At 47.3% G+C, this 18,475-nt stretch overlaps 1 protein-coding gene across 2 annotated transcripts in view; it reads right to left on the bottom strand.

The window, feature by feature from the left end:
* Positions 1 to 3,877: 3,877 nt before the first annotated feature.
* ara (araucan) overlaps positions 3,878 to 18,475 on the bottom strand; it is a 52,837-nt gene continuing 38,239 nt past the window's right edge. Inside the window, exons 3-6 of one of the 2 annotated variants that reach the window (XM_012364730.2) lie at positions 15,551 to 15,684; positions 8,539 to 8,897; positions 4,240 to 5,245; positions 3,878 to 4,040 (exon numbers count right to left, since the gene is read on the bottom strand). In XM_012364730.2, coding sequence (XP_012220153.1) covers positions 4,001 to 4,040; positions 4,240 to 5,245; positions 8,539 to 8,897; positions 15,551 to 15,684 — 1,539 coding nt within the window. In that variant the 3' untranslated portion in view covers positions 3,878 to 4,000. The remainder of the gene's footprint in view (positions 4,041 to 4,239; positions 5,246 to 8,538; positions 8,898 to 15,550; positions 15,685 to 18,475) is intronic. The other variant, XM_012364731.2, reaches the window with a different exon arrangement.

The raw sequence follows: 18,475 nt of genomic DNA on the forward strand, positions 1-18,475 counted from the left end.
GGATAGCGAATGTTCCGTAATAGCAATGCGCCATCGTAATTATTGCTCTGGTCTCGTGTGGCCGGTCGCGGTAGCTTGCATAATGTAGAAGACAGCCCGGCATGAAATTATAAACATCAAACAATCATTAATTCAATGAAAGCACCGGTTGCGGGGAATTTTAATAATAACTCACGCTGATCGCCCGCCTTACATTACGCGTTTTTACACAAGCGGCGATAACATTCCGCTCGCGTATACCGATGCGAATTATTTCCTCGGAAATTCAACAACGTGCGTGTACGCGCTTTTATAATGATTTAATTATAACCTGTTCGGAATATAAGTGGGCGAGGCTGTTTATTTTATAACTTTATTAATAATCTTCCGTTAAGCATAGGAATACGACGCCGAGTATTTACGCGATAATGCGTAAGGGCGTAAGGATAATAAAGCCGTCCCGTCCGCATAGACTTTTTACGCATATACAATTACGATCATCGTAGCAAGCGGCAACGTGGAACGTCATATTTTTTAACAAGCCGTGATAGTATCTCTCGCTATATCTGTCCGGTTTTAGAATTAACGTGTCAATTTATATTCAGAGGAGAGAGAAGCTCGAGGGAGCGCGTCGCCGGGCCACGTTTTTATTTCTAATCAATAACATTTGCATCCGACCGAGCGGACGAGTCACGAAATCATGTAAATGATAGCGACGCCTTGCCTCGTCAGGGTCGAGAAGGCGGCCGCGCGCCTCCGGCGAGAGCTCTCCGATTACGCAGGTAGCAACGGGTGGCTGCCTGGTGCGCATCTGGGAACGTGAATTCGAGCTACCGTTTCGGCTCCGAAGATTTCTAGCGGCGGACAAGCGTACGCGCGATAAACACACCCGAGACGTCTCGCACGAAAATAGAGGTCGAGGGCGAAGAAAGACGCGGCGCGCTCGGGGACGAAACAGCCAGCAGACGAAGGCTGGGAATTCCAAAAACGCGCGCATTTCTCAAAGAAGCACCGGCCACGGTAGGCCTTCCTTCGAGAGGAAGAGAGAAAGAAAGAGGGGGACGAGAGGAAGAGGCGACGAGGAGGACGCGGGAAACCGCGACGACGTGTTCGAGGATTTATTAAGGAGACACCTGAATCCGCCGTCCGGAATCTTGAAGCCGTTAAAAAGATCGCCTATCCTCTCGCCTGCGGGGTGGACCGCGGGTGCACGGTGGTCGCGAAATTTTATGCAGATACCGTGAGATCGTGTAAATATCGTTAGACCGGTAGGCGACGACAGTTGGAGGGTCCGAGTCGAGGAGGAAGGAGCCAGCCGGTCCGGAATCGGGCCTCCACCGCTCGTCCTAATGACGATTAAACATCCTCGCGCTAATTGGCAATTATAGGGCACGGACGTGGAGAGGACTTTACTTCTGCGCGCGGAGGAGATCTCTCCATACTCTCTTCCTCTCTCTCTCTGTCTTTCAACTTCTCACGTCCCGCGATCGAAAGGGGAACGAAAGAGGAGAGGAGATCTCGGAGTCTACCTGGTGGTAGGTGCTACAAAAGGCACTGTCTCGCGCGACCCGCGCGACTCACACTCCCGTATACCTGTCTGCCTGTGCGCGACAGGAAAGGCGAAGAGGAAAGGGGCAGAGGATCGAGATGGTCCGGACGGAGCGGGTGCCGGCTCTGAGAGAGTTGGACCCAGGGAGAGGAGAAGGGGATAGGCATTATAAGCGCGTCCAAGAGCTGCGAGCGCACCAACGCGTTCGGTGTGTATACACACACGCACGTACGGCAGAACGGGGGGGGGGGGGGGAGAAGGGGAGGCGAGAGGTGACGACAGCGAAAACTAGTTTATTTGGAACGCGGCTATAAATTAGGATCAGATCGCCGCGAGATAAGAGAGTACCGGCTAACACCCGGTTCCCTCCGAAAAGACAACCTCTTTCGTCCCCCCTCCCTCCCTCATCCTCCACCCCCGTTCCCACCGCCGCCTTTCTACTCGCGTCCACGTCGTGGCATCCTACAAAGACAACGACGACGAGCGTTCTCCGCAGCCGATGCTCCGCAACCAATGCGCGGCAGCGTCCTCCCGGCGTGCGATTCTCCCGAATCTTCATTTTTCGAAAAGATAACAAACGATAATGACATCGATCTTTCGCAGTTTTATAATTCGTCTCGAATTTACCAAACGTCTAAAATTTTATTTTATTTGTTTTTTTATTTATTGCAAAAATTATCAATAGTATTTAATGTAACCAAATGCGATTATTAAAGACTTGTTACATATAAATAAGTCTGAGATAAATCTTTGATCTAAAATAAATGTAAAATAAATCTTCTTTTATTCTACGTTATCTGCGTTTACAGTTGAAGGCTGATACGCGCTTTCCACGCGATAGTTTCGATCTTGTCAAGCAGATTCTCATCGCCATCGGGCACAGGCGGCGAAGAGACTCCGAGAGTGCCGCCTCACTCGAATCGCTCTCGATTCGGCGCGGGGAGGAAATCGGGAAATGTATTTTCGCGAGGAGAGCGATCCGGCTTTCCTTTACGATTCCAACGAATCAGATAACCGTCAAAGACTCGTGCTCGTACCGCGACGTTACGGATATCTCTCGGGAGGATTCGCCAGGGAAGAATGGAGGAAGCCGAGGCGAGGGTAAGCCCTGGAGATGAATCCCGCGAATCGTTTGTAAGGAAACGAGAGAACAGCCGTTCCGACCCTCCTTTTATCCACGGCCGCGAATGAGACGAAGACTCCGCTTTTCCCGAGACGCTTTAACGATCGCCTCTCGACTATCGCGGACAACCACTTTTCTATCTTCTCACCGACTTATCGATTCGCATGCTAACGCGCTCGTTTTACGATCGTTTAGTCTCAACACTCGTTTTAAATTGAAACTTGAATTAAAATGTTGAAAAATAATAATGCGATGTTTTTTTGACTCACAAATCATTTGAATAATATGATAATTTATGCGCAATTTACACGCGTAGATTTAAATTCATATGTAAATGGCTTATTTAATTTATCGTCACCGCTATATAGTTTGCGTATAGAATTTACGAGAATACTACTGTGGTCGACTGTGGCTCCTATTACGATGCTTTGAGGTATCCATCTTAAAGTTAATCCGAGTCCACTAGTAAGGAGATCCCGCTCGTGAGAGACCTAAACGCGAGACGGGACCAGAGTCGTCCGTTCGGTCACCAACGCGACAGGTTGAGGTGTGTCCGAGTATACTGTTCCAACACATGTGGGCACACACGTATACGCATACTCGTAAAAACCTACGGCCGACCGGTGTGTGGTAAGAGAAAGACGCGGTTAGCCAGTGGTGATTCCATTCACTGATTGAAATCTCCGTCCATTTGTCACTGTCAAGGAGGTGGCGATAGCCTTCTTTCTCCCTATTTCTCTATCTGTCTCTCTCTCGGCCGTTGCCTTCACCACCGCAGACTACCCACACGCCCCACTCAATGTCCAATACCATTATTATTTTAACTCGGCTCGCTACGGCTTAACGACCAATCGACACGCTGGATATTAATTTCTTATCGATTGTTCGCCAAGTGTTTCGGCCGCGCGCGAGTTTGACACAGCGGAGCAACAGCAGTCCGTCGCGCCTGGCGCGCCTTTCGCCGCTCGCGCAAGCGAGAATCGTTGTATCGATTTTCGTGCCGATAAGCCAGTCTCATGTACCGTTGCTTCGGACAACTTACCTTTTCTGCCCCCTCCCTCCCCCTCGCCCTTGCTCATCTCGCCGAGACTTCTTTTTACAGCCGAGAGTAAATTGCGAACATCGCCCACCGTGATATTAATGCGACAGTAATATACAGACCGACCCAGAATTTTAAGTCGATTTTTCTGTAGCGGAAATTTCTCGACATATATACGCGCGTAGTATTTTTCGGCGCAACAAAAAAAAAAAAAAAAAAAAAAGACAGACCACGCCGAAGACGAAAGAATATCGTAATTGTGACTTACTTTGAGAAAGACGACGATCGTTCTGGACCTTTGTGCGGGCTCTTAGACGGGCGACACGAAGCCGCTACCCATTGATTGCGAACTGAAATAAATAGAGCATACTTTTTAATTCTCTTTCTCATTACTTTTTATATATTTATATTTGTATATATTTATTTTCAATAATTTTTTTTCTTAATTGCGATTTATTGCACGCCGATTAATATTCATGACAAAATTACAGGTAGCAGTATTTTTCGATAGTGTTTTTTTTTTAACATTGAATAATGCTTTTCGCTCACCCTTTGTAGAACGGTTTGAATGCGGTGGTAGCTTCCGTGGGTGGCAGGCTGGCAGTAGTTTGATGCTGGTGGAGAATAGAGTTCTGGCCGACCGGCGAGAAATCCTTGTGTGGCGAGCTCTGCATTCGCGAGCTGAAGGACGACGCGCTGCTGGCCGAGCCCGAGCTCGTCGATAGATAACCACTGCCAGGATGATTCGCGCCATAAGGATTATTGGGATTGCCGTTAGTCGCGGCGCTGGCCGCATTACCACCAGGACAGTAACCGCCCGGCGGTGCTTGGATCACTCCGTTCGGCGTGGCCACCTTCATGTTGGGCGGTGTCTGAGGTGGAGTGTCCGTACCAACCTCGGGAAACCCCGCCGCCGCGGCTGCCGAGGAGGACGCGCTCGAGCTCGAGCCTGACGAATTCGGATTGTAATGGAGCTGACCGCCGGACGAGGACGATAGGAAACCACCGTATCTCGCGGCGGCGCCCGAGTAAGGCGCCGTTGCCGCCGCCGACGGACTCATTCCCGCCGACGAAGGCAAAGCGAACGAACTTCCTAAGCCTCCGCCGCCCCCGCCGCCCCCACCGCCGCCACCGGCGGCAGCCCCCGCGCCACCCGGACCGAGCCACGGCTGTTGCGAGTGATGATGGTGCCCTTGATTCGGTACGTGATGCTGCTGCTGTTGCGGATAATGTTGCTGCTGATGCAGATGATGATACTGCTGATGGTGCGGGTGCGAGGGTGGCGGCGGCGTCTTGCATGCCGCCGTGTCCGCCAGTGACCAGATTTTCGGTTTTGTCGCGGGAATCGGCACACCGCCGCCGCTGCAATCCGGCTTCATGCCCTCTTCTTTCAAATGATCATCGCCGTAGCCTTGATGATGATGATGGTGATGCTGCATCGTGTGGTGAAAAGGATGCTCGGTCCGTCGGCGATCGTCCTCGAGATCCAAATCGTCTTCATCGTCGAGATCCTTCTCGTGTTGCAGCAGCTCAGCTTTCACGTGTCTCATTGGCTCTGAAAATAATTCGGAAGATTATTTTTTATAAATTGATCAATTAAGCGTGTGTTGCAAATAATAAAAATAAATACAAAGCTTAAGCTACTGCATAAAATTGCGTCGTGTTTCACACCGAAGACAGTTCGCGAAAGTGGATATATACGAGAAATATAGGCATTAATGGTTTATCACGCTCGATGCGCGAGAGTGAGATGTAGAACGCGAGTCATCGTAACGGGATTCCGCCGTCGTGAAGGGTCGTCGAGCGGGCGAGAGTGAATATCTCCCTTACGCCCTTATACAGTTAAGCTGTAAGGGATGCTGTGAAAAAAGGGAGCGAAGCCTTCAACCACTTTGGGGCGCGAGAGATTTCAGTCTCTCCCTCGGGGCAGCGAGCGAGGAAGATGCGCGAGTGAGAGAGTGAGCGAACGGGAGAAAGAGAACCATATCCCTCTCCTTTTTCTCCGATCTCTCCCCGTCGCGGCATCTCCCGAGGCACTCCACGGATCGTCCCGACCGTCTGCCAGCCAGGCAGCCACCGAGCGAAGCCAGCCAGTCAGTCAGGGGTGAGAATTTCATTAAGAGGTTCGAATGTGTCGGCAGAGGGTTTACTTGATGGGTCGTCAAGCGATAATTCCCAAGCTCGAAGGGCGTGCTGTTATACCCGGGAGTGTAAGAGAGACTGAGAGAGAGAGAGAGAGAGAGAGAGAAAGTGAGACGAGAGAAGAGGGAAGGAGAGAAAAAGAGAGTTTCGGTTTAGGGCGTGCGCATCCCCCCTTATAAAGAGAACCTTATGGGCCAACTAAATAGATACTACCGTCGAGTCCACAAGTGGCTCTTTAACTTTTGACCCTCTTTTATCAGACGTTAATCTCATAATCTTCGCGCCGTGTGGGCGGATTCCGCGTTTAAATTGAATAACTAAATCGCATCGGACTCGGGTTTACGGTCAGATCGTCATGCACGAATAAGACTAATATATAATAATTTTTCCATTCCGATGTTTCATCTCGCCGATTCGCGGAAGAAACTGAAACTTTTTCATATTTAACTTTAACGTAACAATAGCAGACGCCGAAAGCCGGCGGGCTTGAATATATTCTACTTGAATACGAATATTTCAACCCTCGCCGCATAGGTGGCTGACAGTTCGTGTGACCTATCTTCCTCAGACTCGGCGTAGAAATTCATGAGCGCGCCGAAAGCTCCCCTTTGAATTTCTAAAGGTCACCGGCACGAAAAGGCGCGCACACGTGTATCCGTACACACACCAGAGTGTCGATACGGAAGCGCTCTCTCGCTACTTTTAGCGAAAGAGGAAAATCGCGAAAATTTTAGACGCAAGACGCCGACGTCGCCGGCTTTCACGCGATCTTTCACGAGGAGAACCAGCGCGGCGAATCAATTTCCCATCGGTTCTCGTCAGTCTTTTCCAGCCGGCGCGCATCGTCGGGAGTGCTCTCTCTCTCTCTCTCTCTTCTCCGCTCGTGCACCGGTCTTTTGAAATTACGAGCCATTGCAGGACGCGTGACGCGGCACGACAGGACCTAGATATCCTGGATCGGGAGAGAGACCGAGACGACGAGAGGAGAATGAGACGAGAGACGAGGGAGAGAGAGACTCGATATTGGCCAATGTGCGGTGGGGTAATGGTGGCCATAGGAGGGTCCGTACCATTCGTCTCGCCGCGGGCGCCGATACATCACCGTACCTCGAACCAGCGTTCTCCCGCGTGTATCTATATACATTCACGGTGTGTGTGTGTGTTTATATACACATATATATATATATATATATATACATATATGTTGGATATATATCTCATATATGTGTATATAAATATATATATAGTGACACACACATATATATATATATATAGTTCCCGCGTGGCACGGAGTGTATATGGTTCTACGGATGGCTACTCAGCCCGGGCGCACCCTCTCCCTTTCGCGCGCGCACACGTATACAATTACGCGCTCCTCTCACAGATTTCCGTGCACACATGCCGCTATACACACCTACACGTTGGCGACGCGCTCACGAGCAAGCAGCCCGGTCCAGCCCGAGGTACCAATACCAACGGCGTCGGCCCGGTCCACCGGGGGACCAAACCGAGGGCCATTAATCTCTTCGCGCGGCAACCCGCAACCCGTCACTGTGTTTACCCACATGTGAACCATTATGTCCGCCCCCGCAATATAGAATCCGCTCCGCGTCGCGCCGCGTGACTCGCCGCGAATTCCCGACCTCGTCGTTTCCGGCCGTTGTGCGAAGAAATGCGCCTTGGAAACGGGAGAAAACCATCTTCTCAGAACGCGAGTGTCTTCGGTATTCCGACCGTAATTTAGAAGAACGAGTCACGACATTCGGATCTTTAATGAGCGTGTATGGGCATGCTTGCGGGGAATTGCGCGAGCTCGAAATGAGTCGAGATTTGCAGTCTGGAATTCTGGAATTGTCGGTCGTAAAATTAACGATCGATGGGCGGCCCACGGAAGCCTCTCGGAAAACTACAGGTACACACAGGCGACAAGGTCAAAAGCGCCATCACTAATCTCTCAGTTGGGGAGTACGAAACGAAGATATATTTGCAAAGTGTCCATGAACGCGATTTTCGAAAGGAAATTTAGAAAATCCTTAAATGCGATTGTCGACCGCCTGGAGCGAAACCGTAAGTTCGTAAGAATCGATTCGTTGCGCGCGAAATGCATACTTTGCGCAATACGAGAAACGCTGATGGATATTCGATATCGAGGAAACTAGTCACGCGAGGTAAACACGGCATCGACATTCCGTAGTCAAAGAGATAGGCTCGCCTTGCTCGCCGGATACTTGGAGAAACGATTGCGGCCCCGGCTAACAATGCTTTTCGCAATATCCATAATCGGATGTTTCTAACGATAGAAGTTTCTTGATAGCACGACGACGGGTTATCGCGGATATTGCATTGCGTTGCCGCTTTTCTCAAGCCATCTTTGAAGCAGGCGCTGTCAGCCAGCCGTTTCGAATATTATTATTATTACTCGCTTCGCCCGGTAATTTTTTTTCCCCGGCAACGTTAGCAGACACGCCTCTCGTTTCATTCTGTTTCACAGTCTTGTTAGTAACGCAAACGGCGAACTAAGATTTCGCGTGTTAATGTCGGCTCGCCCCGCGCGACTACGAGCAATTTTCTAAATCGCGTTCGCAGATAGCGACGTGAAAACGTGACGGCTCGTATCTGGAGGCAGCATCTTACTGAATAATGAATTCTGACTCGCTGTCGGACAACGGATACTCGTTGCGTGGAGAGGAGAAAAAAAAAGCTTACCGGTATCATCGAGGTTCCGTCTCGCCTCCTCGCCGACACGGTCGCCCCTGTTGTCCGCCGCGAGATCGTCCTTTTCCTTATTATCCTCGGAATCGGTGAGCACCGCGTCGTCATCGTCATCCGTCTTGTTCTTCGGCTCCCAGGTCATCTTGTTCTCCTTTTTGAGACGTCTCCGCGCATTCGCGAACCAAGTTGAGACTTGAGTCAGCGTCATCTTCGTGATGATAGCCAGCATAATCTTCTCGCCTTTCGTTGGATACGGGTTCTTCTTGTGCTCGTTCAGCCAAGCCTTCAAGGTTGCCGTCGATTCCCTTGTGGCATTCTTCCGCCGTGCGGCCAGGTCGTAGCCTGCGCCGTACCTGAAAAAAGAAAACGACGGCAGGTTTACAATGAGATTGCCCGTGAAATTCTTCACAAATTTCGTTACGCGCGAATAAGCAGCGACTTATAAACAGGAAGTGCGATATGAAGAAGCCGAGAAGGCTCAACGAACCGTAAATAACATTTGCTTTCGCATCTCTTATTTCCGTCTATTATTCTATCAATTAACTATTCATTATTCAACATAAATATATATATATACATTTATCAATCACTTAACGCATCTATTTCATTCATTTGGAGAAATCTAGAAATCACATGCAAAGTGACACAACCGAGATTGCCAGCCGCGTCCCGATAATAAATGTCAAATGCAATATTAACGATTGAATAAACACCATTAAGCAACGCTCGCCGCTTGCCTGCCAGAAGGTAACTATTGTTCCATATTTGTCGAAACGGGCCACTCCATTCGAGAAGTGGTATCGTGTCGAGGGTGCGAATTCCCCGCAGATTTTGGCAAGTCCGAAGTGCTCTGCACGAGCCCTCGGCTTTCCTAGATCCGTGCTTCTCTTTCTCCCTCTCTCTCTCTTCCTCTTTCTCTTTCTCTCCGCCTTGCTGAACATCAAACCCCTCTGGGATAAAGAGGGTGGGGGGGGGGGAAGGAAGGGAGGCGGCATCCTACTGGGTCGAGGGTGATACTCCGGCAAATATATACGGGGAATAAACCCCCCAGCGGCGGCGTGATTCCATCGTGCACCCCCGGCACTCACTCGCCGTAATGGCGATTCGATCGATCCCCTCGCCCACCCCTTTTCGCTCGTTCGCTTCTACCTCTTCCTCCATTCCCTGGTTCTCCCCCGACGAAGAACCCGGCGCGCAAGTATGTTATAGGTGGATACTGTTATATACTACAGGCTAAAATACCTATCGACGATCCATCGGCTGTGAAACGATGGAAGAGGCGCAGCGGTTCACGATGGTAGTGGTGGTTAGCAACGATGTTTTGCCCCGAGCGGAACGCGAACGACGAGACGCTGCTGCTCGTCGGCGGGATGGTGAAAATTTCGTGATATCGACATCGGATGGCGTGATCGGGAAACCAATATGGATAACCGATAGATTTTCAGCATCGCATCGATTCAGTGTGTGAGGACTTTCACAGATTTTGTATGAAGTAATGGATGACTAATTTAAGATAGTTTCGGAATAAGCGAAAGTTTAAACTGCAACGTCAATCAATCGCGTCGCTCAATCTATGATCTTTCAATCCCTGCGTGTTGCGTACAGAAATAATCACAATGACGGATTCTTAGCTTCGGAGCGGCAATCGAGGAACACCATTGAATATAAACTCGCTGTCAATTTCTATCTCCTTTATGTAATCGAATTAGATGAGTGCGCCAGGTAGCAGCCGGATCATTAGAGAAATCGTTCGACATAACACCGGAGGAGGCTGGAAAGCAAAGGAAAGAAAGAGAAAGAAAAGCGGAAATCGAGATAAATCGAACGAATGGCGAATGATTAGATTCCCGCTTTCACTCAACGAACACAAGATTACGCAACCCCCTTCCACCCCATCCGATCACTACGATCCGTATCCAAGATTGCGGAGATGACCGCGCCGATGGGGATGGAAGCGGCAATCCGCAGGAAGCTGACTCGAGGAAGGTGGAGGACGTTTCACCCTCTATTAAACTCCCTCGTACAAGGGAAAGGCGGCCGCCAGGATACGCCGGCAGTAAAACGAGCCTCTTCTCGACTTCCACGTTTCTCTTTCTTTTTTTTTCCTCGCTCTCCTCCGACCATCGTACCTCCTTTCGTCTGCTACTACCGCAAGAAAACAGCCATGTCCTCGAAGGAGTCCTATCGATTTCGATAGGCTGCCGGAGTCCGGAGCGGTTGCGACCATATGGCGATATTCGCGAAAGACAAAACAATAAAACGCACGTATTTATTACGGCGAAAATATTGCGAATTAAAAGCGCGTTGAGCAAGGAAAAATTTCTAATATGTTTGAACATTATTAATAGACATTTTAAAGCACGACATTTTATAACACGTTTTTTGCACATCCCAATTAAGGACAACGTTACAAAATAGAAAAATTGAAGATTTTGTAGAAAAATATCGCGATGAATACGTTTGTGTTAGCTTGCGTTTCGAGTTAGAGGCCCGTCAGAAATCGACAGCGGCCGGCTACGCTTCCAGATATAATCAAAGTTCGCCCCTTCATTAATATGCGCAATTTCGACTGCCTCCCACACAACGGGTCGCGCCGGCGCTGCGCTGCGCAATTATCTACATACACAGCGAGTCCGCTCGGCATTTACATACTAAGTGTACCGTTGCGTGCTAAGAGAGAATCGCTCTCGGATGTATGTATCGACGTGATCGCGTCTCGCGTATGCAAACGGTCGCGATGCAGATGCGACGACGAATGAGAGCGAGGTAAAAACTTGGCGAGTGCGCAACGAGGAATCCAATCTCCCTTCCGCCTCCACCCCATAGCGTATCTCGATCCGGTTGGCTCGCGAAAAATCCCGCCATTATTCGCGCCTGAGCTGCAATGCTTTCGGTAATACAATAACGTCAGGTTTTATCGTAAATTAAAGACGCAAACGGATATATGATAATGCAAGATGAAGAAGAAAAAAAACGCCATTGTTCACAGCATAAATGTTAGGATTTGCTGACGCGCGTTACTTTAAATTAAAACAGCGAATACATAAATAATAATATATATTCTGAAGGATTACTAGGATTACTAAAGAGGCAATCAGATATTCGATAATAGATGCAAGATAAAAAATATTACGTTATCGTTCACACCACAAGCATTTAACGTTCGTTGATGAAATGTTCATTGCTCGAGATATATTAAAACGGTAAATACAAACATGTATATAATAAACACTCGGACTTTTATGTATTCCAAGGAATCGTAAATGAAAGGAAAGATAAAGATCTCTGTGAGCGTTGCACTTACAGTGCGAAAGCTCACGGACTAATAGATTACGAGTGAATGACATTATCTGCCGTCATAAAATTTCTCGACACGCTCTTATCGTTTCTTTCTCAATGCTGAAGTGAAACCGCGCGACAATTGCCCTTGGAAAACTCAACGTATCTGGATTTCTATTACACGATTTGCCGAGAAACGCATAGATCAGACGTGTCTCAATGTTTGTGTGTATTTCCTTCGAGTTAATCTTTAAAGTAGCACTTTAAAGTAAAATGAGTAATTTATTTAAAAATAACTTCTGCCTTTACTAATCTGCAATTAATCGTAAGCAAATGGAAATACTTTTCTTATTGCGAGTCAATCAAACTGTCGATCGAGAGGCCAGTAATGAAATGTTGACGTCAGGTGCATCGCGATATCGGACGCAGCAAATTGATTTCGCGCAATAAACTCGCAGTTATCGTATCGCCGCGCATATTTTTGCGTAGCTTGGAGATTAACGTCAATTTGGAAGCACGGTACGCTCGTTCAAAGAGGGGAGGGGAAGTGAAAGGGCAGAGAGAAGCGTATTATATGCGAAACAAAATTGACGGTGGTGGGGGAGGTGAAACGGGAGGATCGTCGAATACCTACAGCGAGGTAATAACGATGTAAAAGGGTGCATAGAGGAGCGCGTAATACTAGACACCGGCAGCACTCGAGCGACTCATTAGAGGCTTTGCATATGGTGGCGTCAACCTCGAAAGGTTAACCAATATTGGCAGAACGCGCGTAATTACGTCCTCCAAGCCTGGTATGGCGGTGTATATATAGATAGCTTCAATAGTTACGCCCGGGTTCGGATGTGCAAACGTTTCCTACCAACCAACCGGCACAACCTCCGCCGTCTCTGTCTCTCTTCCTCTCTCCCTCTCTCTATCTTCCTCTGCATCCCATACAATTGCGTATAGCTTACGGTTGCGTCTGCTCCACAGTATCGCCGACAAGATCCGCCCCCCCCTCCCGTACTCGCGCCTGATCGCTGCGTTCTACGACGGACCGATGAGCTGTCTAACGTCTAATCATCGACTTTACAGCTTTCTCTTTGCTTCAAGAGAGGCGATAATAGAGAATGCAGGTATTTTGATAAGCAGGCAAATTACGGAAATATTTTACGTCCAAGTAGTTTTAGCAATATTGAAAGAAAATAATGAAATAGAAAAATAAGGAAGCAAAGCAATAGAAATCAAAATATTGTGGTACTTTTAATGTACATTGTAGTGGTAATAATTTTTAATTAGAAGCGATCTGGAATAGTATTGCTCGAGAAATATTTGTTGCACAATAGATCGATTCGATTTTAATCAAACTAAAATCTCGAGAGACCTTTTCACTTTGTCGGTCAGTAAAATGTATCTTGTACGCGTTCTATACGTCGACATGTCAAACGATTTTTCTAGAATTACACCGGTTCAGGCATCTTTCTCCGGGCGGTAGACAGAAAAGACGCGAATAAGTAACTGGTTACGGGAAATGAAAAGCAATCGTCCGGGGGGAAAAAAGCCGCGCATTTCTATGATCCCAACATAGTCAGCGTCTGTAAGCGATTGCCGAATAAAAAGCAGTATTTCCTGATTCGGATAAAATTAAGTTAGTACCACCACGCATTCGCTGACACCGTGTCCTATTTTTTAGCGAGCAAAAAGCTCGGCGGCATTCAGTTGCAGCTTCGTCAAACGTACGAGATTAATATGCTGATTCAAATACGAGAGAAAAAAATTTTTATTTTATTTGTGGCATTGTATATTGAATTAACGTTTATTGAATGACGAATATCTGACATTTAAATTTCCATTTGACGACTTGAGCATTTGCTACATTATCTTATTGCACAGAGAATAAGCAGACGTGCTCATCCATCACTCAATAACGGAACAGTAAGGCTGGAATATGCAACAGCGCGTAGAAGAACAGAACTCCATCCAATTTACGCGAAGACAACACGAAAAAAAGAGATACTTCTGCACGTTCGAAGTGTCCCCAAAGGAACCCTTTCGCGGGAGCCAGTAACGACGTATTTCTCATTTCCTGTAATCAGAGCGTTCGCGGCGGAGCGTCCAAATCGAGCCGCTTCAATTTACACTCTCCGCCCTCGCGCGCGCGCGCGGCACCGAGCGCCCTTCCTTGTGTCGCGACACAACGCGGTCCGCAACTTTCAACGCCGCCCGGTAAAACAATAGCGGCTCGACGGCTTCGAAAGTGACGGGCGCGTAGTAACCCGTTAAGGGAAGAGTGCGACCGGGCGGAGATGAGGGAGAGACGGACGAGAGAGCGGCCGTCGTATTATTAAGCAAGTAAATTAATAGAGGCTTGTCCCGAGAGTGTGGTGAGAGTGCGAGACAGTAAGGGCGCTGAATTCCACGATAAACAATGCCTACCGTCGGAGTTTCTCTGGTAGGCGCCGCCACCGCCACCGCCGCCGCTGTCGAGCACATGCAGACTATACACCGCGAAGGGGTGGCCCTGAAGAGGGAGGGAAAGGCCTCCCGTTGCGTGAGTCACAGCGCGCCTGCCTATGCGTGAACGTCGGATACAAGTGTACGTATGTATGTGCGTGTGTGTTCGCCAGGCGGACACGAGGGTTGCTAAGCGAAGCAAGTAAAGCACCTGTGGGAGCCGACTCGTACGGAGGATACGGAGGCGGCCGGGGAAGTAGTCGAAAGGGAGTAGACGCGGGGGTGTGTTGTAGAACGTACGTGCGAGGAAATGCGGGAAGGCAGGGAGCTGCAGGGAGGCGGGAGAAGAGAGAGGGATTTAGAGGCAGCGAGGGAAAGAGATAGAGACGGAGATAGAGCGGGAGAGCGCGGGAGTTCGAGAGTAGAGTGGAGAGTAGAGCAGAGAGGCCTGGCGAACGGGGCGAGCCAACCCCGGGGAGGAAGCCAATCAATAAACTCACTCACTCGCTCTCCTACGGAGAGAGACCTACTGCTCTCCCTACGCTCGCGATGTGGCGATACGCGTCTGTGTACGTGTACGTGTGTACGTGTGCTTTCAATGTATGTACGTACACACGTCCAACCTGGAAGCCTCCATTATATACGCCCACTCGGCTGCCTACAGCCATTTTGTAGCCGTCCGTCGTGTTTGGCCTAACTCGAGCGCCGGTACCTTCTCAACCCCCTTGAGCTCGACAGAATTCGGAAATCGCGACAACTATCGACCAAATGCCGAATCGGCCGAATGATGATTATCAGATGTTGTCTTACGCAGCTACATGCCACCGATTTATACAAATGGCAAATTGCATCTGTTTATTCTACCCGCGAAGATTACGCGGACGGATGCACACTCGTTGCATCGCATATTACAGTTAACGTAAAAGTTATTTTACGCTGGCCCTGGTTTCTGTTCAACGATGAATAGTGTCGCAGCTCGTCTTCTCGATATGACCATCGTAGTTTTAACGGTTTATACGCTACAACAAGCGGCGCATTTCTCCAGGTGCACGACCAAGGGGGAGAGATATTACGGATTCGCGATAACGATAACCGTCGTCGCGTGGAAACGCTTCCAGCGGAGTATACCGTGGCGAGCACGGCGGGATCGTGACTCTTGTTTTAATGGCAGTGCGCGGAGGTAACCGGGAGAGAGACGGGGAAGTGGGGAAGAGGCCGGCTCTCGGCGCTCTCCCGGTGGTGGTTTAATCTAATGGAGCCGAGAGACCATGAAACCTGGCGATAAACTTACCCGTAGGCGGCTAGGGTTGGATCGTAAGGGTAGTAACCCGTGGCGGCAGGTTGAAGGGCGGCCGTGCCCCAGGCAGCACCCATGTCCGCCGTCATGCCCATCCCCGTCGCGTCCTTTAGTCCGTACGGATTACCCTGCAAGAGCAGCGTGTATGATAAGCGTTAATTTATTTAGCATATCTCTGCATCATGCGTATATATTATACATTCCGCGATATTTTGTAAAAGCAAATCGACAGTTTATTCTTCCTAATACAAATATTTGAAAAGAACTGCATTTTAATCGATATCTATTTTTACACAACACGAACGATTTAAGAGAAACATTGTGTAAATATTATACATCTTACCAATAATATAAATATTAGTGCTATATCGATTTAGAAAACATCATATATACATATTGGATTGTATCGATTATATAGAATATAGATCTAAGAAAATTATGATTAATGACGATATTGATGAGTATGTGGTTTATATAAATTATGTTCAATACGCTTATATTATGGATCGAAAATCCTTTCGGAATTCAATCTGATCTATCTCAATTCTCGCTAATAGATTGGAGCTACAAAGAGTCGTAGCAGTCGTATAAATATAATGTTTCATCTAAACACAGTGAGCGGTTTGTAGCCCTAAGAAGATTATATGAGTACGATAACTGTCTCTGAAAGGACTCTGGAACATCTTTTACTCTTGGTTATACCCTGCGACGGATTAAGAGACGATGGAAGGAGGGGCGAGTCAACCAGGCAATCCTTAAAACATTATCACGGTCAGCTAGTTGGTGCATTAAAATACGACGCGGCATCGTGCCGTCACTAGACACGTTATAAAGGCGCACCGTAAAAGAGCAGCGACGGAAGAAGCCGAGACGGAAATGAATGGAGAAGAGAATGGAGAAAGGAGCGCACGTGAGAAAAGGGAAAGAACGCGGTGGCGCGTTACGCGGCTAATAGTAGTACAAGAGGAATATTATTAGTGCAGCAGCTTAGAAATGGTCTTTGGCGCCACGGAGTTTCGTGTTACATTTAATCGTCGTCGGCGTCCTCGTTCCCAGATTCTTAATTCTCTGCTCGCTCCTACCCCTCGTTTCGATTTTCGAAGGGCCTTATGGGTGTCCTTGGCCCTCCCCGCTGTCTCGCGCTCAGGCCTTCGGTCTCACCTCGACGTGGGCCCGCCTTGGGGAGACCGGCACACGTATCTCCGTCTTTATTTCTCTTCTTTTTCAGAAGCGACTTTAATGGCAAACTGCGGGTGGTCCGACGTCGACGCCTCGGACTATTGTTACGACTCTGCACAGTCACACAAGGTCACCGGTGTAACCGATTATACGAGCGCGTCTGCATTAAAGGTAACAATAATCGTTGTGCACATCCCAAATCTTGCGATGCATGCAACGTATTAGGGAACACGACAGCAAGGTGGCTCTAACTTGACACCCTAGACTTGACGCAGTCCATCAAGCTAATGCAATAATATTTATAATTATTTGCCATATAGACTGTTCACTACATATATTTTATACTCAAAAATATACACAATTCATTTAAAATTCATTTAAAATATGTAACATCGATTATATTTTATAAATTGATATAATAATATTGGTACAATATTTAGGAAAACATAAAATTTCCGATTTTCAAGCGATAATTATTTAAATATTTATTATTATATTATTAACGTTTATACTGTGCAATTTTTCTTTTAAATAAGGACCACCCTACATGTTGTAGAATGTAAGAATCAAGTGCTTACAAAACATTTTCGACAATCTGCTGAGCCATCCATTCGATTCAATGCTAATCCGATTCTTATTATATTACAATGCTCGTCGAAATGACGGTCCACCGACCCGAATCGTCAGGGGCACATACTTCCTGCTTAACCGCCTAATGAAAAAGGTCAAGGAAAAAGAGAGAAAAAAAGAATCACGTCCATAATTGGAATGTTAAAGTATAACCGTTGGAAAGTAGAACGGTAATTAAATTATTTTAAAAGATGTTTTATCTCTACTCTACTTTTAATTATGTAATTGATATCATCAAAGTGTATGCTTGTATGGCTATTATGCTTGTATAACTATATTAACATTGCAAGCATCATATGGCAATCCTTGATATTTCTATCGCGCACATTTTGCCTGCGTATTATGTGCACAATTATATTTAGAATTGCAAGTGACGTTCAGAAAAGCGTCAATCCCGGTAACTGTCCATTTTCATTTCACTGTTAATTAGTCAGTATCAGCATACTACATTTTCCTAATGACGGCATGGCTAGGAAAGCTTTAATTATATTGTCTGTGTAATAATGCAAGCATGTATTAATGAAATGACTGACAGATTGTCATATCAGAATGCGCCACGCGTACCGGGATTATTTTTAATTTTAATTTTAAATATGCGTATCGCATATTTTCTCGAACGATGTTGCTAGAAATCTAAAAAAGATCATATAATCGTAAAAAAATTATTTTTTTAACATTAAAATTTTCTATTAAACAACGCTCAGTATGCGAATGTGAATGCAATTTTTGCGAACCAAATCTAAGGGGATAGACAGAACTTTGGACGATGTATTTTCTCGTCAAAATGCTCAAAATTCCCGGCAGTTTATGGCATTCCAAGCTACATTGTCGTATTGTCGATTCCCCAAGCTGATAGTGACGGTGTGCGCCAAATTGCATCGAAATTCCATGAACGATTGACCGGCTGGTTCGCAATTTATGCCGATAAAGGTGCAAAACTATGACGTCCACTCGTCGCATCTTCTCGGACAAATAGCATTCCTGGGATTTCATTCGATCAGGACAGAATCAATACGCACAAGAAAGGATGCGAAGATGTCACGTCTTTTAGCTTATCGTAGACTCGCCATCAGTCTCAATTACATTGGAACTAGCGGAAACAACTGTTCG

The sequence above is a fragment of the Linepithema humile genome, chromosome 1, assembly GCF_040581485.1.
Source record: "Linepithema humile isolate Giens D197 chromosome 1, Lhum_UNIL_v1.0, whole genome shotgun sequence".
Taxonomy (NCBI): domain Eukaryota; kingdom Metazoa; phylum Arthropoda; class Insecta; order Hymenoptera; family Formicidae; genus Linepithema; species Linepithema humile.